This window comes from Microcaecilia unicolor, chromosome 1 (genome assembly GCF_901765095.1).
Source record: "Microcaecilia unicolor chromosome 1, aMicUni1.1, whole genome shotgun sequence".
NCBI lineage: Eukaryota > Metazoa > Chordata > Amphibia > Gymnophiona > Siphonopidae > Microcaecilia > Microcaecilia unicolor.
The window spans coordinates 47,349,752-47,374,267 of record NC_044031.1 but is presented as its reverse complement, the minus strand read 5'-3'; the positions used below and the strand labels follow the sequence as shown (position 1 = coordinate 47,374,267).

General features: G+C 44.2%; 1 protein-coding gene across 2 annotated transcripts in view; it reads right to left on the bottom strand.

Annotated features, from left to right (window-relative positions):
* Positions 1 to 24,516, bottom strand: part of NBEAL2 (neurobeachin like 2) — a 492,927-nt gene that overhangs the window by 81,596 nt on the left and 386,815 nt on the right. For both annotated transcript variants that reach the window (XM_030196875.1, XM_030196883.1), the window contains 6 exons: positions 23,740 to 23,899; positions 12,513 to 12,650; positions 9,855 to 10,160; positions 7,487 to 7,636; positions 2,778 to 2,935; positions 781 to 905 (listed from right to left, as the gene is read on the bottom strand). In XM_030196875.1, coding sequence (XP_030052735.1) covers positions 781 to 905; positions 2,778 to 2,935; positions 7,487 to 7,636; positions 9,855 to 10,160; positions 12,513 to 12,650; positions 23,740 to 23,899 — 1,037 coding nt within the window. The remainder of the gene's footprint in view (positions 1 to 780; positions 906 to 2,777; positions 2,936 to 7,486; positions 7,637 to 9,854; positions 10,161 to 12,512; positions 12,651 to 23,739; positions 23,900 to 24,516) is intronic.

Genomic DNA, 24,516 nt, shown 5'->3' with positions numbered 1-24,516 from the left:
AAGGTCAGTGACGTCACTTCCTGCTGCTATGCACATATTTCTAAATATAGAGTACCCTTCTATGTAAGTGGGACCTGTAAATACAATTTTATTATACCCTCAGGCCCTGTATGTCTACGTTCAATATTCTTTTATGCCCTTGGATCCTGCATTTACCTAACAGAAGAACAATGAAAAGCCAAACTGAGTCAGAACATTGAGCCCAGCATCCTGTCTGACCTTAACCAGCCTGGGTCACATGTATTCAGATCCCAAAAGTAGATCCAGTTTCTCAAATTTCCAGGGATGAACAATGGCTCTCCCAAGTTTACATGGCTAATCATTTTTCTTGGAATTTCTCTCCAGGAACTTGTCCAAATCTCTTTTGAATCTTGCTACATTAGTTACCTTGATAACAAAGCTTAATTATGCCTGAAAAAAGAAAAAACAACCCCTGAAATATCAAATTAATAAGAAAATGAAACCAAAATGAAGTAAACCAACAAGCCCACATCATGGGAGGTGACTAAATCTAATTTCCTAATACAAAAGAAAAAGGAAATCAATAGGGTATCACAAACCCCTAAACATTATTCGTCCTAAAACCAACGTACTCTCAGCTCAATACATTGGTTACTTTTCATAGCCTTGAATGGACTGTTAGCTTCTAATTCTTGAGGAAGTAGGACAGGGTTGACATTACAGAGGAGTTAAGGGTATGAAATGGTGAGTGAGGGAATCAGAACAAAGTGTAATAGACTACCAACGAAATGCAGGCCTTCAGCCTGCCCGTGCTCTTACCCAAGTTATCACGGAGGGCACTAGCCTCAGTGTGAGGGTCAAAATTATAATTGGGGACCAGCTTCAGTCTTCTTCTGGAATAGGTCTCGGCAGTCGACAGCTTCCACTTCATTTCTGGGGGGTTCCTAGGAAAAGAAAGATGAGAGGAATAATCAAATAGAACAACACATCACAGCAAAACAAAGCATAAAACTCCACACCACAACACGTTATAGCCAAAGCACAGTGCAGGTCACACGGTATTGTTAACTACTGCATTTCAGCATGCACATATACTGCTAGGTGTAAAGCTCGCAACCGACTGCAGTCCTTGATGCGGTGCTACGACTGACCAAATGCTTTTCCATGTCTGAGGTTTGCACAGAAGAAAAAAAGAGAAGAGTGGGGGAAGATAGGCTCTTTCCAATCAATAAGGGAGACGTATATTTGAAAAAAGTATAATGTTTATTATAACAGGTCGACTCGACACAGCCATGTCACTACGGCCTCGCTTGCTGTGTGCATTTCTGTTGCTACTCTGAAAGAGAAGGAACTGCATGCATGTTCTTCAAAATTGTTTTTCTTGGAGTATTAAACACTCAAGTACTCGATATACTGTTGGAAGACTCCTGAAGAAGACGCTACGTCGCCGAAACACGGCTGTGTCGAGTCAACCTGTTATAATAAACATTATACTTTTTTCAAATATCCGTCTCCCTTATTGATTGGAAAGAGCCTATCTTCCCCCACTGTTCTCTTTTTTCTTCCTGTATTGTTTCGTGGGGATTAAGTGCACCTCCACACTTTGTGTGGCTTCCTTTTTTTTTGAGGTTTGCATAGAGCATGAGTAGGCGATCACCTGTACTGTGAGAAAGGGGACATGGGTCGTCTTGTCCCATCTTTAGGGTACTTGGCACATCTTGGAGGAAAATCTGATGCCTGCTGGGCACAAAAAACACTTACAAGGACAGCTGGAATAGTGACGACACCAACCCATCTTCAGTCAAATGTAGAACTTAAGAGTTCCTTGTCAATATTCAAAGTGATTTAACCTGTCAGAAATGGCTCCTGGCTGGTTAAATCGCCTGTTTGGATTAATCACTCATTTTCAGTGACACTTAACTGGTCAGTGCCACTGAAAATAACTGGTTAGCGCCGAACTGCAAACCGGCTAGTTTGTGGGCATTCCGGGGGCAGAGTCAGCACTTGGTCGGTTAAATGCTGATATTCTGAACATTTATGCGGTAACCCGTAGCTGGTTAAGTGCTGAATACTGGACTTAACCAGCTCTGCGTTAGCCGGCTCTACAACAAAACTGGATATTTGATGTCAAAGCCCAGACATGGCCCGGCACGTAATATCTGGAAATAATGCCGACAGCAATCAGCAAAACGCTGAACTCGCTGATTGCTGAATATCGACTCCTAAGTTAGTCAGAAATGGAAGGAAACGGGGTTCAAACCAAAACTGAACACATTAAAGGCAAGCTAGCAATGGCATCAGCTAACTAGCAGCGCGCTTTATTTTGTTAACAGAAAGCAGGGAATGGGCTTTAGATAATTAAATGGCTGGATCTAGTGTTCAGTCGAGTGCCTCAGAAACCACAGGCTACAAACTGCCAGTATCCGACACCAGCTTCAAAATCCATTTCTACTACTTTGTTTGTGGCTGTGAAGACCACGATCAGAGTAGTTCAGTCACCACATAACTTTCCTTCCAACATGCTTATGAAAGCATTTCTGATCAGGTCTCAAATGTATTTAAGACAGGGGCACAAGGAGACAGAAATGCATTTCTGCGCAGTCACATAAGTTACCTCAAAATGTCCCTGAAAAGGCAAGGCACACAAAGGCTGAAATTGAAAAGAACATTTCACGCCAACCCCAACACGTTCTGTCCCCCCTAGAAAACTCCCAGAGACAAGCGGCCTGATTCAACTGCATGACTGTCAGACTGGGAAGAGGGGAGGGGGGAAAATAATGACATCTTTGCTGTCCACATCCTCTCAAGCTTCTCACCGCTCTGCCCAGGCACCCCGCTGGCAAGTCAGCAGTCGGCACAGTGACTTCCACTGGCGCAGTACGGCGTTGTGATGGCTGGTAATCTGCTTCAGGACGTTGGCATAGCGCATGTTCTCAAATTTTGCCCGTTTTATAGTTGGTTCCAGCAACAGCATCTAGATTAAAACAGCCCCCACCCAACAACAACAAAAAAACAAGATGAGAGATCTAAATTACAGTCTCAATCCACCTGTCACCCAGGGGTAGAAGCATCAGGCTGTAAGACGTTCTGGACACAAATTCAACACTTCCAGCCCTGACAGTGTGCCACCTGGGGCAGGTCTCTCCGCTCTATACCAATGCTATTTTACTTCATGTGGAGTGTAATTTTCCTGAACACTGTCCTTACTCAATCTATGTAACCAATTTACATCTGCCGGACGTTTAGCCAGATTGAGGGGCGGTATTCCCAAAGCTTTTACCAAATGCAGGTATGTTCTCTGTCCTTAGTGGGCTCACAATCTTAAGTTTTTGTACCTGGGGTAATGGAAAGTTACGTGACTTGCCCAGGAGCCACGGTGGGAATCAAACCCAGTTCCCCAGGTTCTCAGCACACTGCACTAGCCATTAGGCTTTTCATTGCAAATCTATGCAAATAAATGTTCAAACAAAACTCTCACAGTGCAAAATGTTGAATGAGATGAACACACCATCTTTCTTCATCAATAATTATTTAAAAAGAAGGGGAAGTCCTCAGACAGCCCAAGCTGGTCACATTGAGCAGCTCTTGCGGGATTCAGTACTTTCTTTCATTGGTCAAAAATCTCCCCAAAAAAACACTTTCAATTCAACGTAAAACTTTTAGGTTTTATATTTTTTAACTTGTAACCACTGGCACGTTCAGTAGCAGGATTGTAAAAAGAGCGTATTATCACTCCTGAAGAAGCTGTGAGGTGGAAGTGGCCCATTGAGCTATAAGGTAAGTGCTGTTTTATTTTTGAACTTTCAAGTACCAGAAATGGTGATTCATGATCTTTTATATGAAACACGTTAAAAAATATAAAAGTTCAAATGTTTAAACTGAATTGAAAATGTTAGAATAAATGAGCCTTTTTGGAGGTTTTTAACCAATGAAAGAAAGTACTGAATCCTGGAAGAGCTGCTCACTGTGACCAGTTCGGGATGCCTGAGGTCTTATCCTCCTTTTTAAATAATTATTGATAAAGAAATACGATGTGCTCATGATTCTGCGCTTTGCACTGTGAGCAGAAGTAACTCTTAGTTCATATTGTTGTTGAGACTATCAATAAATGTTCAAAAATGTTTATCTGCAGAAAAACACAGGTCCAAAACTCTGGGTATTCCTTCCACGGATGCAAAGAACATTTTCAGGGCAATTCTATAACTGGGCGCACACAGTTAAGCATGAAGTGGTGTGTTAATTGCCACTTATGTGAGAATGTGTACTATGCGCTGTTCTATAACGTAGCAAGTAAGTGCTATAACGAACGAGGGCAGAGAATGAGTCTGTCACCAAGTGACATGTGCAACTTATAGAATGCTATCACTTATATGGGTTGCATGGCACACAGGCACGACAACTTACACCAGTCACTGACCAAAATGATAAAGGGAAAGGAACTCCTCTCAGATAAGGAAAGGCTAAAGAGATTAGGGCTTTTCAGCTTGGAAAAGAGATGGCTGAGGGGAGATATGATGGAGATCTACAAAATCCTGAGTGGTGTAGAATGGGTAAAAGTGAATCGATTTTTCACTCTTTCAAAAAGCACAAAGACCAAGGGACACTCAATGAAATTACATGGAAACAGAGGCGCAGCCAGACACCCAATTTTGGGTGGGCCTGGGCCCAAGATGGGTGGGCAGAAGAACACCATCTTGTCCCACAAGTGATTTGGTCTGCCCCCTCTCGCCTGCATGCCATATGGTCTCACAAACATCCTCCCTCCCCCACATACCTTTTAAATAGCAGATTTTCACCGGCAGCAAGCAGTAACTAATACACACTGCTTATGTTAGCCGTACAGCCTTCCCTCTGATGCAATTTCCTGTTGTTGCATAGGCGAGAATACATCAGAGGGAAGGCTGTGGGGCCAGTGCGAACAGTATGTATCAGTCGCTGCTCACTGCAGGCGAAGATATGCTATTTACAAGGTATGCAAGAGGGAGAGTAGTTGGGAGTTTTCGGCTGGTGGGGCTTGGGGATCCCTGCCAGCCACATCATAGGTGGTTCTACTGGGTGGTCCTGAGCCCAAAGTGGGTGGGCCTGGGCCCACCCTTGGCTACGCCACTGCATGGAAATACTTTTAAAACAAAATAGGAGGAAATATTTTTTTCATGCAAGGAATAGTTAAGTTCTGGAACTCACTGCCGGAGGATGTGGTAACAGCGGTTAGCGTATTTGGGTTTAAAAAAGGTTTGGCCAAGTTCCTGGAGGAAAAGTCCATAGTCTGTTATTGAGATGGTCATGGGGGATGCCACTTCTTGCCCTGGGATTGGTAGCATGGAATGTTGCTATTAATTGGGTTTCTGCCAAGTACTTGTGACATGGATTGGCCACTGTTGGAAATAGGATACTGGGCTAGATGGACCATTGGTCTGACCCAGTATGGCATGTTCTTATGACCTGGCTTAAGTGGTCATGCCTTTAGTTTGGCACATCAATACAACTTGTCATGGTATTACTGACTATGCTAGTATTTTATAATGGTTTAGGTGTGCCTAGGTGCAGTTATTGAATTGGCACTCAGTACATACCACTGTGGCGCCTTCATTGAGGTACCAAAGTTATAGAACAGGAAAAGTTCTCTACGATGACGAATCACAGAAGGCAAAAGTAGAGACTAATAGACGATTCACCACTGGAGACGTGAGTCCAACAGAGCTCTGATAGTTTGTATCCAGCATATTCTGTTTGGTGCTACGTGATCAGTGAGTTGACAACACATATACAAGTAGGACTCTTCGTTTTGCATTCATTACTTGGTGTATTTATTGACCCCTGATGCAGACGCTTTTTAGCGTCGAAACACGGCCTGTGTCGGGTTGTTATCTCTGATATAATAAAGACTGTTGGACTCACGTCTCCAGTGGTGAATCGTCTATTAGTCTCGGCCTACATTGAGGTACCAAAGTTATAGAATTGCCCCCATGGAAGATTTTGAAACCTCACAGGCAGCTTGCAGTTCCACCAGTCCTTTACTGACTGCCAGTAAAGTTACTGACAGGTAGCAACCTTGAAGCCACCTCTTTCTAGTTAACTTTGGATAAAACTGATTTGAGCTACTCAAGGTCCCTTACGGCAGCGTTTCCCCAGTCCAGTCCTGGAATACCCCCTTGCTACTCAGGTTTTCAGGATATCAACAATGAATATGCATGACACTGATTTGCATTTACTGCCTCCATTGTATGCAGATCTCTTTCATGCATATTCAATGTGGATATCCTGAAAACCTGTCTGACAAGGGGGTACTCCATGACCCACTTGGGAAACACTGCCTTATGGAACTGCTGGCATCTGAAACTTCTTATAAAAGGAAAATCTGTGTGCAGGAGAGACAGAGAGGGAAGGGAGATGTTTTAACAACCCAACTGCAGAGATTCCAAAAATATGGGGAACAGGTTCTTCTGTGGCAAATGGGAGGAATCTTTGTCCTGCACAGGGAGGAGATGACTAGGACAAAACTTCCTTTCCCTTTTTACATGGCAGATGACGTTTAATGTGAACAAGTGCAAGGTGACGCATGTGGGAAAAAAGAACCCGAATTATAGCTACGTCATGCAAGGTTCCACGTTAGGAGTTACGGACCAAGAAAGGGATCTGGGTGTCGTCATTGATAATACACTGAAACCTTCTGCTCAGTGTGCTGCTGCGGCTAGGAAAGCGAATAGAATGTTGAGTATTATTAGGAAAGGTATGGAGAACAGATGTGAGGATGTTATAATGCCGTTGTATCGCTCCATGGTGCGACTGCACCTTGAGTATGTGTTCAATTCTGGTCGCCACATCTCAAGAAAGATATAGTAGAACTGGAAAAGGTACAGCGAAGGGCGACTAAAATGATAGCGGGGATGGGACGACTTCCCTATGAAGAAAGACTAAGGAGGCTAGGGCTATTCAGCTTGGAGAAGAGATGGCTGAGGGGAGACATGATAGAGGTATATAAAATAATGAATGGAGTGGAACAGGTGGATGTGAAGCGTCTGTTCACGCTTTCCAATAATACTAGGACTAGGGGGCATGCGATGAAACTAGTGTAGTAAATTTAAAACAAATAGAAAATTTTTCTTCACCCAACACATAATTAAACTCTGGAATATGTTGCCGGAGAACGTAGTGAAGGCGGTTAGCTTGGCAGAGTTTAAAAAGGGGTTGGACGATTTCCTAAAGGACAAGTCCATAGACCGCTACTAAATGGACTTGGGGAAAAATACACAATTTCGGGAGTAACTTGTATAAAATGTTTGTATGTTTGGGTACTTCCCAGGTACCCTTGACCTGGATTGGTCGCTGTCAGGGACAAGATGCTGGGCTCGAACCTTTGGTCTTTTCCCAGTATGGCATTACTTATGTACTTCATCATCTGCCCCTGGTTATTTTTCAAAAGCACGGTTCAAGAGTTGTACCCTGTTTTTCTGCAATCCTAAGCTGACCCTTCCACTGGCCAGTTGAGAAACATGAAACCGGCTCCTTTCAGCTTGCTGTTTACCTGCCATTTCTTTCTGCTGTCTTCTTTCTCATTCTCTCTCCGCAACGAGCTGCTCATCAGCGCATCATAGCAGGAATTCCAGAAATTTGACATCTGGTTGTGGCTCTTTGCAAATGTATCCATTTCAAACTGAGACATGGTGGGCTGAACCTGTCCAGAGAAAGAACCAGTGGTGATGTCAGAAACCAAGAAACAAGGACAGAATGGCCAGCTCTTCCGCTCCTCAGCTTGGTCTTTAGTTTTGTCTGTCTTCTTTTCTATGATTTCTTGTAGCTATGTTTTAATCACTAAAATATAAGCATGCCTCTTATTATGACCACCCCTTTCATGAGTCTGCGCTGTACTTCTGCTTTACCTGGGTCATTTTGACCCTTGCACAGGGCTCAGATGAGGACAAGTAAGCGAGATGTAATGGTGGGAAGAGCTGAGCAAAAAAGAACTTTCAGAAATATTACATGTCAATGTCCCTCATTACCAAAAGAAAAAAACAGAAAGGGAAAGCTGGATTTTACTGACCTAGCAGCTGATTCACCATTTTTCCTATTTTGGGGGAATAATTTTACAGCAGAGCACCTATAAATATTTCAGAAAAATGTACTTGCTTTATGCCTGTTTTATAATGGCCGATTGTCATGTTGTTAGAGTTGATAGGGTTGAGATTATTGTCTGATTGTCATGGTGTTGCAGAGCAATGTGGCTGAGATTATTGTCTGATTATCACGGTGTTACTGAATCGATGGGGTTGAGATTATGGGCCGATTGTCATGATGTTACAGAATTGATGTGGGTGGTTACCATGGACGTTGTTTACTTGTATTCTTCAGGACACAGCTCTGCAGATTATTCACTATAATTTCAACCCCATCAATTCTGCAACACCATGACAATCAGCCAATAATCTCAACCCCATCGATTCAGTAATACCATGACAATCAGCCAATAATCTAAGCATATGAGACGTTGTTAATCTGATCGTGAGCCCTTGTGCCTAGGCTTAGGAAGGACCTTGGGCAAGGCCTAGGGTAGACCAAACATGCGTAAAGCAATACCATGGCCACAAAGCCCCGCACACTCAGGACAATCAACAAACACCACCAGAAAAGGGAGATAGACCACTCAGGCGGGCCCAAGGCTGATCCGGAACTCACTTGTACAGAGTCCAAGCGTACGGGCCTCACGGCCGAACTGGCACCAAGTCATACACTAGGAAAAGGAAAAGAACAACGAGGGGTCCCCGAAGGGACTGGAGCTCATGCAACGCACATAGCGCTAGCTAGTGACACAAGGGATAGGTGACAGACAAAAGCTGGCAGATACAGACTATGACCAGAGGGAGAGAATGCAAACAAAGGCTACACAGAAACACAGGTAGCAGAGGGCAAAGCCCACAGGGAAAAAGGGAAAGCTGGGGACAGAATTGGACACTGTAGACACGGACTTTACAAGAGCGAAGCTCCACAGGAATGGCTAAACAGGGAAAAACAGGCTGAAGGAAAAGGCTGCTTTCAAAGAAAGACAGGAAAGAAGCAAGCACAAAAGAGTACCAAAAGGGATAAGGAAGACACCAGAGAAAGTCTGCCTAACAGAGGCAGGGCTTATAGAAGGCAATACCAAGCTCTGCACATAAAGGGTTAACACTGAGTAAAGGGAAACTTAAACAAACAAATAGGAACAATTACAATGGACAGAAAGGCTGCCTGACTTACAGAAGGCAAATACCAAGCTCTGCACATAAAGGATTAACACTGAGTAAAAGGAAACTTAAACAAACAAACAGGAACGATGACAATGGACAGAAAGGCTGCCTAACAGAGGAAGGACTTACAGAAGGCAACTACCAAGCTCTACATATAAAGGGTTAATACTGAGGAAAGGGGAACTAAACAAACAAAGCAGGGACGAGCTTACCACGGACAAAACAACATCAGAGCCAGGCAGAGGACAGGCCCAAGTGCAGTGCAGTGAAGCAATCAAGCACACGCTGGTAACAACCAGCACACACAGAAACCATAAGCAACGAGAAGAGCAAGCAAACTCCAAAGAATACACACTGTGCCACAAGCACAGACTGAGTGAGGGCATCAGGCTCAGCTGACAGGAATCAACGCTAAAGCATAGGCTGTAGGGAGAGGTAAGTTTAAATAGATCTGACTTCTGACTTCTGCTGCTTCAGACGTCAGCTCAATCCCTGACAGGCCAATCAGAAGCGAGTCCCAGTCATTCCTCTGCCTGTCTCAGCAGAATCATAAACAGACATATCCTGAAGATAGGATTTAACTTGCTGTGCTTTAGGGTTCAAAAACATTAGCTCCTATTTTATAGAATTGCTGTACTAGTGCTTAAAGTGTCCCTTTTAACAACTACCTACATGCTTCTCAATGAAGGTCTTCCATTCACAGGAGGTGCAGAACTGCTGAAAGTCCTCATAGAACGTAGGGCTGCCATTGGTAGGGGGGAGTGAGGGCAGGTGGTACTGCAGCTGCAGGGACTCGAAGCACTGGTCCATCAATGTGCGGATGATGGGCACCAGCCAGGAGAACATTTCAGTGTTGGCATACAGGGACTGCATGAGGGGGGTCGCCAGCTTTCCCAACAGGTAGCATGCCTCCTCCCTCCTGAGTGCCGAGGCTGTCTGCAGAAGGCCGTGAAGCTTCACATAGGCTGAAGAATGCATCTGGACAGAAGAGGCAGGAGAACAATAAGCAAATAATCACTGTTATTATTTTTTTAATTAGCAAGACATAACACCAGCCACATAGAGTCTTTTGTTAAATTTTGCATTTCCAGATTCTCACCATCCTCTACCTTCTTTGACTGTGTTGACCCAGCTGAGAAAGTTTCTCTGTAAGGTTAGGTGCAGGGGTGTCTTTAGAGAGGGAGGCTAGTTTGGGGCAATTACATGGGGCTCTGTTCACGCTTTGCATGTGGCTCAGATACAGGTCAGCGAAGCCAGTGCTTCTCAATCCTTTCTTAGGTACATCTAGCCAGTTAGACTTCCAGGAATAGCAAAACAGCAAAAGTAGAGGCTGACAAATGCGCAAACCAATAGGGAGATAATCTCAAAAACCAGTTTATTCAGAATATTCATATCAATATCAAGGACCCGACACGGTCCGTGTTTCGGCACCAAAGCGCCTACCTCACGGGTCACAATAAACTTTCTCTGAGAAGAAGCTGATAGGCTTGAATTCCTTTATGTATGCAAGTTAATCCACAGAGAGAACAAAAGAACAGCCAACCGATCAGCAAACACCATGTGACAAGAAAAAGCCGTGTCGGGTCCTTGATATTGATATGAATATTCTGAATAAACTGGTTTTTGAGATTATCTCCCTATTGGTTTGCGCATTTGTCAGCCTCTACTTTTGCTGTTTTGCTTTGACTTTCCTTGGAGGCTCCTCCTGTCTTCTTAGACTTTCAGGAATACCATAATGAATATGCATCAGATACATTTGCATATATTGGAGAGCCATGGTATGCAAATCTATCTCATGCATTTCATTGTGATAATCCTGAAAACCCAACTGGCTAGGTGCCTCCAACAGAGGGTTGAGAAGCCCTGAGCCAAGACTGGGGGAGTGGCTTATACAGGGGCTGATACTCAGTGAGACTCTACCAAATAAAGTGACCTGGATAACTAACTGGTAAGCTCTACCACTGAATATAACCAGTTAAAGTTACCTGAATAAATTTATGTAGATAATTTGTGCAGCTCAACTTAACAGGATAGTGCTGAATATCAACACTGTCTGGGTAAACTCTTAGTGCACCCTTTGGCATGGTTCTACTCCACCTGACATAATTAGATACATTTGGGATGGCCAAAATTTCAAACTTTATGAGATGAGAGAAGCAGGTTTACAAATAAGGGTGGGGGTGTTGAATTAAAAAAAAATAGAAAAAAAATTAAGATTACTCTGGGTAACACCTGAAGTTACTTGGGTATATGTTTCACATACCAGCCTCACAAATTTTTAAGCAATATATGACCGCTTTTGGGAAAAAGTGACTAAAGCAGCGGATCCAAAATGTTGGGAGTGGCTGATTTTTCATGTCATGGGTCCATAAACACTCTGAAAAAGTGATATGTTTGAATTTCAGTAACTATTATTTTTTCTCATAAAAGGATGGGGTTTGGACTGTTCTATTACAAACTGTTTGCTCTAATAGAATTCATTAAAACCTAATTTTATTTCTAGTGACTTTAGCCACCTTTTCCCAGAAATGGTCATCCACAACAAAGAAAATGTTCTACTCAATGTGGAAACTCAAACGCGTGAAGCAATTCTTCCCGAGGGAAACATTTCGCAACCTGATACAATCAATGGTACTAAGCCACTTAGATTACTGCAATGGAATTTATGTGGGATGTAAAGAACAAACCTTGAAGAAACTTCAGACCGCTCAAAACATGGCAGCTAGGCTTATATTTGGTAAAACGCAATTTGAAAGCGCAAGACCCCTCCACGAAAAACTACACTGGCTCCCAATCAAAGAACGCATTGCCTTCAAAATCTGTACCATGGTTCACAAAATCATCTACTGAGAAGCCCTGAGTTACATGACAGACTTGATCGACTTACCAATCAGAAATACATCCGAATCAACACGATCTTATCTAAATCTGCACTGCCCAAGCTGCAAAGGACTTAAATACAAAACAACTTACGCATCTAGTTTTTCTTACATAAGTACACACTGTGGAACGCATTACAAAAAGCCTTGAAAATGACGTACGACCACCTAAACTTCCGGAAATCATTAAAAACCAACTTGTTTAAAAAGGCATACCCTATCGATCCAACTTAAATGCCTAATCTCTGCAACACAACCAAACTAAAGCACGTAATGGACATAACACAACTCTTCCGTTCTCCGATTCCCTAATGTGGCTGTGCCACATGAACTTGATCTTACCACAACATCACCCTGTATTTGTTCACACCAGAGCCTGAAAAGGCCTCTCCGGTTCTATGTAAGCCACATTGAGCCTACAAATAGGTGGGAAAATGTGGGATACAAATACCTGTGCATCCTCCAGCTTGATATATCCCGTGACAATCCGCAGGCCAATTTGAGCCATTTCCTTCAGATCGGAGGTCCCGTTGGCCAGATGACCCCACACTTCCAGCTTGTCCAGCAGGCTGCTGACACCTTCGAAGATCTGAGCCAGAGGGAAGCACAAAGCAAAATGTCTGACTCCAGTTAGGTTCCACGTACCCTTCTGCCCTAAGGCAGGCTTAGCTATTCTACATCTCCACACCCAGTTAGACACAAGCAACTCAAATGACAATAAACAAGTGTTTAATTGCTTAAGTAATGGTTTTACCACATTTTTTAGATTGTAAGCTCTTTCGAGCAGGGACTGTCTCTCTGTGTCAGGTGTTCAGCGCTGTGTGCGTCTGGTAGCGCTATACAAATGTTAATAATAATCACAAAGGACAGTTTGAAAATGTGACAGCCTATCTAGCAGACTCATTAGCTAAGGCTGAGTATCTTCATAAAGGCAGTAAATAAATCCCACTAAATAAATAAGGCGAGCACAATCTCTTCCATTCCTGGGACACTATCCTCCTTCAACTGAGCTATGTTTGCCACTACTGTGCACAGAAAAGGAAGTAAAATGTCCTCCATAGATGCAGCTGTAGGCAGGAAGAGTAAGGTATGAGCTCTGTGGGCCACAGCTTGGGAGACCCTTGATGTACAATGTCAGGGCTGGCTCAAGGGATACTGGTGCCCTAAGCCAAATTACTTTGGTGGCTCCCCAGCTCTTCCTCCCAACGGGTTCAGCATCTCTCCCCCCTGTGGGTTCAGCACTGTTCCCCTCAGCTCTCTCATTCCTCCACAGTCCTGTACAGTTTACGTCAGTTGTTGGTAGCAGCAGGTAGTTGACAGGCTACCTTTGGCCAGCCCCTGGGTCTTCTCTCTGTCACATCCCACCCACAGGAAATTACATCAGAGGAGGCAGAACATGGCAGAGGGAAGACCCAGGGGCTGGCTGAAGCCTGCCTGTCACGCTGCTGCTGCTACTGCCGCCACCGTCTGTGACTGACATAAACTTTACAAGGCCACAAGGAAGTGAAACAGGTGAGTGACCAGAGCCAGACCCATGGGGAGGAGAGTACGGAAAAGGAGAGACTGGATTCTGAGTGGGGGTGGAGAAAAGGCTTGCATCCGTAATCGCCAGTGCCCTGGGCCAGAGCCGCATCTGGTCCAATGGTCAGTCCAGCCCTGTACAGTGTTGTATATACTGATGGCACTTTCAACGTTAAGGTGCTAAGTACCATATCAGAACAGCAAGATTAGTGGGTACAGGATCAAAGGCTGCGACTGACGGACTGACTAGTACAGAAACAGGGGGTTCATGTGGGCAGGCACTATCCCAGAGACAATATCAAGCCAGACTAATCATCAAAGAAGATAAAACTGCTAGGAATCGAAGCTCAAAGAAGTTACATTTCAGGCTGATCAGGCTTTAAGAGTAGGATTTCTGGAGACTGCAGTCTCAGGGAGGGTTTTTGAGGGAGGGCAGGTTATGATAATCAAGGTGTGGTCTGAGCAGGGAATACAATGTCTCTGGGAAAGATAATAGGCAGAGAAAAGCAGAGGGCCAAGAACCTGCTAGAAGAGGCAGGGGTCAACGGACTGCCTGAAAGGCCACAGAGTAAAAGCAGGGCTCAGCTTGAGGGAAACTATGGTAGACTTAACACTATTACTCCAGTTCAGGAGGTAAAAGTTGTAGAATCCTTTCCCAGGGGTCTAGCAGAGTGATAATATACTGTACAGCTCAGGAACAGGATCCAGAATGATTGTACTGGGTTTGGACCTGGTTTACAGATACCTATCTGCTATATATCACTGAACTGCACTGGTGCCTCAGGGAAAAGACTGATGTGGTAACTGAAAAGTAACAGGCCCAAGCTAGGAATAAAGACCCTGTGTGGTGTTTCTGGGGATGTGGCATGTCATGAGCAGCAGCCTCTCTCAGGCTTCCTTTTTACTGGAGGCCATCTTGGTGAGCGTGTTTAAAATTTATTTTAATGACATTTATATATATTCATTTATATACAATTGTTGTAAGAAAAAAATACATATAAACGCTGAGTACTAATGTGGAAAATTTCACACATTAAAAAAACTTTGTTAGAAAATATTGCATGCCTTAAAATACGATTTATGGTCTTAACAGAAACTCTGCTTCCCTCAAGCACCTCACAGGGATGGGTACGTTTCAGCAAGAGACTGCACTACCCCTCAGGGTGACTGACACATTAGTCTAATGGTACTGTGGAGCTTGAGCCCTAGAAGAAGAAGTAACACTGGTGAAAGTGGGAGGAGGGGCAGGGCTGGTCTTGTCAATATGTTACAGATGTGTGCTCTGAGTGATATGTCCTCTCCCTGGCTGATCATAGGATGCCTGGTGAAACTATATCCTCTGGGCCTAGTTTCCACATTCATCTGTTTGATCCTCCATAATGCCATATCAGTACCCTCCCCCCCCCCCCACCCCAACAATATCCTTCTAGCTGTGAGGGGAAGAGACAATTGCCACCCCAAATTTCACTTCTTCAGGGTAAAAATAAGGCTGGAGTAACTTTTTGATGTGTATAACTCATAATGGGTTACACCAGAGAGGGCAACCAGGGTGCTCAATATTAGGGTTACCATAGTTGGCCTGATAAAAAAAAAAGAGGACACCAATAGCCATGCTCCCTCCGCACCCCACCACGCCCCTTCCCCACCCCCTTTCACGCCCCCTCTCCCCATCCCCAAGCCACACAGTCACCTTGACTTGACCTCCCCGAAAATAAAGCAATCCCCTTCTATATATTTCCCTCCCCCTCAAATCTTTTTCCAGCCTCCCTCCACCCACCTTTTCCTTTTTTCTTTACAGATCTCTCATCCCCCTATCCTCTACCCACATTCCACATCTCCTTCCCTCCTCTACCTTACTGTGCCCTGGATAGCTAGTGGCCTGCTCTTTCCTGCCCAACGATGCCGCTGCCCGCTCACTGCCGGCTCCACTACAAAATAGCTGCCGACACTTCAAGTGATGACCTCACAAGACTTCTGGAAGTCTAGCGAGGCCACCGCTTGAAGTCTCGGCAGCCATTTTGAAACGGTGCTGGCGGCCGGTAGCAAGCGGGAGATTTACTTGTCCTCTTTTTGAGGACACTGGGGGAATGTCCATTTCCAGCTGGAAAAACCCACCCAAATGTCTCCCAATGTCCTAAAAAATGAGGACACGTTTGGGTAAAATCAGACATATGATAACCCCTACTCATGATCCCCAAACAAGTTAAGGCTTCAGGATACCCACAATGAATAGCTACAGCACACATTTCCTCACAACTGATCGCATGTGAATAAGAAATTGGTTCATTTGTACAGTATATGGCTATATTTATGTTAACTAAGTTGCAGGGGGGGGTGTGGTGGGAGAAACAGAAGCTCATGTTACTATTTATTTATTTTTAGAACATTTATACCCCGCCTTTTGCCATGTGAAGCAGCCCCAAAGCGGCTTACAATGAACTATGACAGAAGAAGGCATAAGGGAAGGGAAGGGAAATACAATACTTAGTTAGGGAAAAGGAAGCAAAAAGCAGAGAAGGGAAGGAGGAAGAAGTCCAGAATCAGATGCCAAATGAATCAGATCTTGACTCGCCGAATCACAGGAAATCGGAGCCTGCGACATTCATTCATCTTTGATTCTCCCTAACATTAACAGTAAATCTTCCTACAATAAAAGGGAGAGAAAGTGGCCTAGTAGCTGAGAAGCAGTGAATCCAATAATACAACATAAACAAGTGTTGGACAACAAAATGTCACCAAGGAAACTCGTGCCAAACAAAAAGCATGTCTGCTTGTCCTTAGCAGACACGCTTTTTGTTTGGCACAAATTTCCTTGGTAACATTTTGTTGCCCAACACTTGTTTTCGTTGTATTATCGGATTCACTGGATCTTTTCGCCTATCTGTTAGCCATTATCATCAGTTGTTGAGAGACATTTTGTTAGACTCCTAAAGCAGGCGCGGTTAGCGCTGAAACGCGCAGGATTGCATCGAGTCTCTTGAGAATTCTTTGGATGTATTAAGTTTTTTTGAATAAACCCACTGTTTGGTAATACAATTGGTCTACCCCCTACTTGTTTTTTTTATTTTTTTTTGTTACATTTGTACCCCACACTTTCCCACTCATGGCAGGCTCAATGCGGCGGGCAATGGAGGGTTATACAGTAAGTGATTTGCCCAGAGTCACAAGGAGCTTCCTGTGCCGGGAATCAAACTCAGTTCCTCAGCTCCCCAGGACCAAAGTCCACCACCCTAACCACTAGGCCACTCCTCCACTCCACTTGTTCTTCTTTTCACAGTTCTGCATCAACATAAACTACATTCACTCTTACGGAAAACTTTAAACATTTTTAAATATCTTAATTCAGTCACTCACAGAACACAGGCCAATCCTCACCAATTAAAGAATAAAGGACCAAAAATTAGAAAAGGAAACACTAAGAAATTACATTATCTATAAGCAGTACAGTACAGGAGAAATAAAAATAAAAATGCATTATCTACTGTAGGAAGCAAAATGCAAGATCACTTTCTACCCCCAAATAATTTATCTGGATACCCATGAAATGTGGGCCTGATATTCAGACCGCAGGAGGCAGCCTTCCTAAATGCCACAATCAGCTCTGACCCTGGATATACACACTGGGTATTCTTAAGGTCAGTTTCTAATACATAAATATAAAGTGAAAATCAGAAACTTGATTTCAATATACAAACAGTGAAAAAATAATAAATAAAATTAAATGATATGTGCTCAGTTTTTGGTGTATACACTTAAACTCAGGAACTGAGATGTTATAACACCTTATCATACATCATAACACATCCTGCCTCCTCCTGATAAGTTATTGCTCAATCAAATCTTCAAAATAAAGCAAAAATTGTTGATACCTTCTCCAAACCTTCTGAAGATGCTGTATCTTAAGTTCCCTTGAAGACGCCGCTAGATTGGCGAAACATGGCCCATGTAGGGATCTTGGGAATTTGTGTTGTCTTTAACGGGTGTTTTGAATGAAGAAGTCTTGCATCATAAAAAAGCTATACACTAACCAGGAATCTGTATGAAACGATCTATATACACCACTGACTGCATCAAACCCACTGATTAAGCTAAGTAATAGCGCTATTTGTATCAACAAGTTTTGCTTTATTTTGAAGATTTGATTGAGCAATAACTTATCAGGAGGAGGCAGGATGTGCTATGATGTATGATAAGGTGTTATAACATCTCAGTTCCTGAGTTTAAGTGTATACACCAAAAACTGAGCATATATCATTTAATTTTATTTATTACTAGTAAAAAAGCCCCGTTTCTGATGCAAATGAAACGGGGGCTAGCAATGTTTTCTTCTGTGTGCATGTGGGAGTGTGTGTGTCCCTGCCCTCTGGCCTCTCTCCCCTACCCCCTCTGAGTCCTTCACTGTTACAGAGCCAGCGATTTGATTTCGTGCTCTGCTGTTTTCCTTCACTGACTGTGTTACAGAGAGGGCGGGGCAGACACTCATAGGGAAACCGGATATCTCTCCCCCTTCACACTTCCGGCTGGAGGCTTCATAGAACGTTGGTGTTGCTTTTTATATAGAGAGATTTTTTCACTGTTTGTATATTGAAATCAAGTTCCTGGATATTCAATGCCAGGCTGTTTCCAGTGACCGGCATTGAACATCCACTAGGACCCAAAGCAGTGCAAAACAAGTAAAGTCATAAACAACACAGTTTATACCAAATTGTTTAACCACTCTTAGGTTTTGCCTTTGGGTTTAACAAGCAATACCATCTGCATGTAAGGTCTAGATAAATGAATTTAAACAATCTATGGTGAAGGCATATGCCCTAAATATGTAATACTTGGTAGCAATAATGAAACAGTGAAGGAACATTCACATAGCAGGCAGCCAACAGATTTATTTGCCACTGAAAATAATTAACTTGGCAGCTAATACTATGCTGCTTGCTATTTTGCTTCACTGGCTCCCTATCCGTTTTCGTATCCTGTTCAAACTTCTTCTACTAACCTATAAATGTACTCACTCTGCTGCTCCCCAGTATCTCTCCACACTCGTCCTTCCCTACACCCCTTCCCGTGCACTCCGCTCCATGGATAAATCCTTCTTATCTGTTCCCTTCTCCACTACTGCCAACTCCAGACTTCGCGCCTTCTGTCTCGCTACACCCTACGCCTGGAATAAACTTCCTGAGCCCCTACGTCTTGCCCCATCCTTGGCCACCTTTAAATCTAGATTGAAAGCCCACCTCTTTAACATTGCTTTTGACTTGTAACCACTCGCCTCCACCTACCCTGCTCTCCTCTTTCCTCCACACATTAATTGATTTGCTTGCTTTATTTTTTGTCTTTTAGATTGTAAGCTCTTTGAGCAGGGACTGTCTTTCTTCTAAGTTTGTGCAGCGCTGCGTACGCTTTGTAGCGCTATAAAAATGCTAAATAGTAGTAGTAGTAGTAGTTTGTATCTTGGCGGTGTATTGTTTGCCTGCATATTAAAATCGCACTTACAAATATTTTTCTGCCACAGCTTTAATTAACAAAAGCACATGATTTCAAACTGGATCGCATTCATACATGTGACCTGAAAAAACAGCTTCTTAACACAGACTGCACTATTTTAAAACAAGAAACCCGAGAACGGGAAGCAGCTGGGTTAGCTGGATTTGAGACATGGTTTCTAAAAAACATTTCACACTTAATACAAAATTTCAAGTAACATCTGTTGAGGGAAAAATAAGGCCACTTTTACTTTTCTGTGTTATCAATAAAAACAGTTCACTGCCACTATCATCACTCAAAACATTTATGCAGGGCTCAGAATGTAGAGATGTTTGCAACCAAAATACGAAAGTGCAAAACCCTTACGGGAGAAACTACACTGGCTACCACTCAAGGAACGCATCACTTTTAAAGTATGCACCTTAGTCCACAAAATCATTCACGGTGAAGCCCCTGCATACATGTCCGACCTAATTGACCTGCCACCCAGAAACGCTAAAAGATCGTCCCGAACCTTCCTCAATCTCCATTTCCCTAAGTGCAAAGGCATAAAATACAAAGTACTGCAAGGATTGACTTTCACATACATGAGCACACAATTCTGGAATACACTACCACGCAGCCTGAAAACGACCTACGAAATGACCGACTTCCGCAAACTACTAAAGACTTATCTCTTTGAGAAAATCTATGGCAAGGATCAAAACACATGAAGCCCATACAATCTCATAGACACGCACCAATACACTCTCTGAAATCTCTTCTCCCGCGCTCTCACCACTCTTAAACCCTACCCACAGATAAAATTGTCAGACCTTCCTGTTCCCTCGATACTGTTTTGTCCCCCTCTCAACTCACCACTGTTATATTCCACTGTTCTATCCCCTAATAATATCCTGAATTTACTCTGTCTTATATAAGTCTTCACAATGTAACCCATAATTGTACTGCAACCAATTGCACTTCCATCATTTACAATGTATTGTAAGCCACACTGAGCCCGCAAATAGGTGGGAAAATGTGGGATACAAATGCAAATAAATAAATAAACTTAAAAACAAATTCAGCAGTATATACAACAATTTTTCTGAACACATGGACAGATGGGCAGGTCTTGGGATATAAATGTAATCATGGTCTGGTATTACACTTTTATCAGGATCAGTGAGACCGTGTCCACTGATAGAATTGTTAAGGACTGATGCTGAGGGTGTTACTTCAGCCATATAATTGATTGATACAGTTAAAATGGGAACAGTTTCAGAGGCAGGCAATTACCTTGGAGAATACCTTGCAAATCATTATGCACATTTTTCTATAAGCAGCAATGAACTGCCTAGCTGATGGGTTCTTGTTAACAGCCCGAGACACCGAATTTTGCCAAAAAATAACTCTACATGATCTAGGCTTAAAGGCATACAGGAATCTCATTTGATATGCAGGTTTTCCAATCAGGACGTCATAGAGCATCAGCGAACTGTCAACGCAAAATATAAACCCCCAGGAATCCAGTTTTACGAACTGAGTCTAACAGTCTTGCCATGGCTGGATTCCTTCAAAGATGTTATATAAGTGTGTAAAATGAACTTCCTATCAGCTATGTTTGCTGATTGTAATGGAGCCTTGGAACCTCGATATTTCAAATTTTGTGATGTCATCACATCAAAAAGGCAATTAAACATGCAAATAAATTTAAGTCGCTTCACAGCCAACAAGCTACCATTTACTCTGGTCTTACAACAAGGACATCCCATCAAGCTATGAATCACCATTTGGAAAACATTAATGTCATTCAGCTCCAACTATTCTACGCCTGCTTTCCCTTAGCCATCATTATTCCCAGGACTCATCAATATTCAAACACACAGCTGGGAGACAAAATTCCCTTCCCTCCCCCCAGGAATTCAGGATGATGACTGCATGGGGGAGTGGAAAGAGAGATTAACCTCCATAGCTTCAGCTTTTTGACGTCATGCCCCTGTTACAGGGGCGTAGCCAAACTTCGGCGGGAGGGGGCCCAGAGCCCGAGGTGAGGGGGCATATTTTAGCTACCTCCCGGTGCCGCAGACCCTCCCGCCATTGCTGACCCCCCCCCCCCCCCCCCGCCACCAACCCTCTCGACCCCCCTCCCGCCGGCAACCCGCCGTCAACTACCTTTGCTGGCGGGGGACCCCAACCCCCGCCAGCCGAGGTCCTCTTCTTCCCAATCCCGCACAAAGCTTCATTCTAGTCTGACGTCCTGCACATTGTACTGCAGGACGTCAGACTCACAGAAACAGAACGAAGCCTTGCAGGAAGTCAGACTAGAACAAAGCCTTGCGCGGGATTGGGAAGAAGAGGATCTCGGCTCGGCTGGCGGGGGTTGGGTGTCCCCCGCCAGCAAAGGTAGGCGACGGCGGGTTGGCGGCAGAAGGGGGGGGTCGAGAGGGTCGTCGGCAGGGGGTCCAGGGGCAAATCTACGGGGCCCAGGCCCCCGTCGCCCCCATACTGGCTACGCCACTGGTTCTGAATCAAACCTCCTTGGGCAGTGAGCCATGGGCAGCTCTGAAGACAGCTGCTTCTGGATGCCCCGTTCTGTCTCGCTGCATAGTCCCACTCACAGGAAGTTGAAAAGGCGGGATGAAGCAGCGAACAGACCAGGGCAGCCAGAAGCAGCTGCCTTCAGCACTGACTGGAGCGTACGCCGCAGCTCACTGCTGATTGAGAAGACCGTGGGAAGAAGGAGAGATGTAGCTGACCGGACCCCGAAGGAAGGGAGGGAGAGCTTGACTGCAGGGACAGGGAGCAAAAACCGTCTTTTGTCTTGCCGGTTTTAATGGTCAGCTAACAGCCTGGATAGCCACTATTGTCCGGGGGGGGGGGGGGGGGGGCCTGAAACAGAAATGTGGAGGTCTGGTCCCCTGAGGCCCCCTGTTGCTATGTCACTGGTTCACGTCTCACTTCCTGTTGAATGTTGGCAAGCGCGTGTACATCAGCTCTATGGCTGATGTAAGTGCAAGCCTCTAAATGTTAGGCACGTTAATACCCAGTTATGCTAGTGTTAGTATTTACAGAACAGGTTCCTACCACGCACCCTGCAGGCGCCTAACTGGAGGCCCCCTCAATTATAGAACTGTCCCTGTGAAGGGCAATTGCTACAACTGGGCGCTTGCATCTATGAGTACAGAATACGAGCACATTTTCGAATAAGTATACATGTACCCATGTAAGCTCCTATCCCTATCCGTTTCCGTATACAGTTCAAGCTCCTCTTATTAACCTATAAGTGCATTCACTCTGCTGACCCTCACTACCTCTCTACCTTCATCTCTCTCTGCACTCCTTCCCAGGAACTCCGTTCACTAGGCAAATCTCTCCTAATCGCACCCTTCTCCTCCATCGCTAACTCCAGACTCCGTTTCCTTTTATCTCGCCGCACCTTATGCCTGGAACAGACTTCCTGAGCCATTACGTCAAGCTCCATCCCTGGCAGCCTTCAAATCCAGGCTAAAGGCCTACCTGTTTGATGCTGCTTTTAATTCCTAACTGGTCACCTGCTCGTAACCTTTATCATGTCTTTCTCTCTTCAACAGTCCCCTTTTCCCTGTGTGTCCTATCTATCTGTCCTACCCTTATCTGTCCTGTTTGTCTGTCCTGATTTAGATTGTAAGCTCTTTTGAGCAGGGACTGTCTTTTCTTCATGTTCAATTGTGAAGCACAGCGTACGACTGGTAGCGCTATAGAAATGATTTGTAGTAATAGTAGTAGTAAGGGCCGGATTCTCTAAAAGGCATCTTAAATGTAGGTATGTTGCAATAATGCGCATAGAGCTATTCTATAAACTGTGTCTACAGTAAGATACGGTTTATAGAACAGCGCATAGGCCGGGGTAACACGCATACATTTAGGCGCAGCCATTAACGCCACTGAAAACCTGCTGTAAATGTGCATGCCTAAATGTACGCATGTTCCCCCGAATTCTCTAATAACGTGCATAAATTTGATTGACGTCCCCCACAAGCCTACACTCCTCCCATGGCCACGCCCCCTTTTCAGTTACACCCTTTGGAATTTACACCTGCCTTTTTTTAGAATATGCCTAAAAAGAAGTGCATGTAAATTCCAATTGTTGCCAAATAGTGATAATTGATTATCAGCCAGTTATCATTACTGATTGGCTTATTACTCAATTGAGTAGCGTGTGTAAACTGGCCGCATGTACAATTTAACACACACTACACGCTGCACCTTATATAGAATCCAGCCTACATGACTAGGCGCTATTCTGTAAGAGCACACAGAAGTGACGCACTGTGTAACTGCAGAGGGTGCACCCAAGGGATGGGGCATGGTAGGGGCAAGGGCAGAGCTGCCACTTACCTGCCCAATTTACAGAATACTGTAAATTACACACACCCCTGCCGCACTTATGCAACTGCAGTTACGAAAGGTCCACAGCTGGTTTAACTGCAGGTGAATAAATTTAGGCGCATTAATAGCCGGATATATTAGTATTTCATAGAGGAAAAATAGGCTCCTACCACACCCCCTGCTGGAGGTACTCAGTTATATTGTCTGAATTCTTATTTCAACTGCACAGCACTGCGTAGATTCAATAGCATTATAAAAATTATAAGTATTATTATTAAAAAGGAAACAAAGATCCTTCCTCCCTCAAACATCTGGACCCCACACACCTTCTCACTCCAGAGCGCCTGATTGTTGTGTCCTTCTGAGAACAAGAAATCCTGGAGAAGCCTGAGCAGCTTCAGGACGTTCTGCGTGAGGCTGGGCAGCGCAGCTGGCGTTGACGCCTTGATATCTGTGAACGCAGACTCCAACATCATCTCCAGGAGGCTGAAAAGGAAAGAGAGACCCATCAAAAAAAAAAATGAACTTCAGCATTTTTAAATGGCTCTTTTTCAGAAAATTTCATCCAGAGGCCTAAGGCCCAGATGCACAAAACCTAACGAGCCCACAACTTGCGTTTTAAACTGGTTCCAGCCAGTTTAAAACGCAAGTAGTGCACCCTGGGCATGCACTAAGGGCATTTTCCCTGCCACGGTAGCAGGCAACGAAAACGGAATGCAAATGATTGAAAAGCTATTATAATGAGATGCACTACCGTTTTTCCGATTCCCTTACCGTAGGAACCCTAACGAGATGTCTGACCTCTTGTTAGGGCTCCTGTGGGGGAATCGGAAAGGAAAAGGGCCCCCAAAAAAGGTAAAAAAGAAAAAAAAAAAGCAGGGAGCGCATGTGAGGGGCGTCCTTTAAGGATGTACTCTCCCTGCGCTTCTGAGAGACGTCTTTTTTTTTGCTCTGCCGGCGCTCGTGTTTTTTTCCCCCTTCTATTTAGTCTTCGCCGCGCCACTTACCCCTCCACAGCGAAATTTTTCTATTTTCCTTGTTGCCGGAGAATCGGGACGTCCCTTTAGATTAGGCTCCTCTTCCTGGTCTCTTCAGCCAATCAG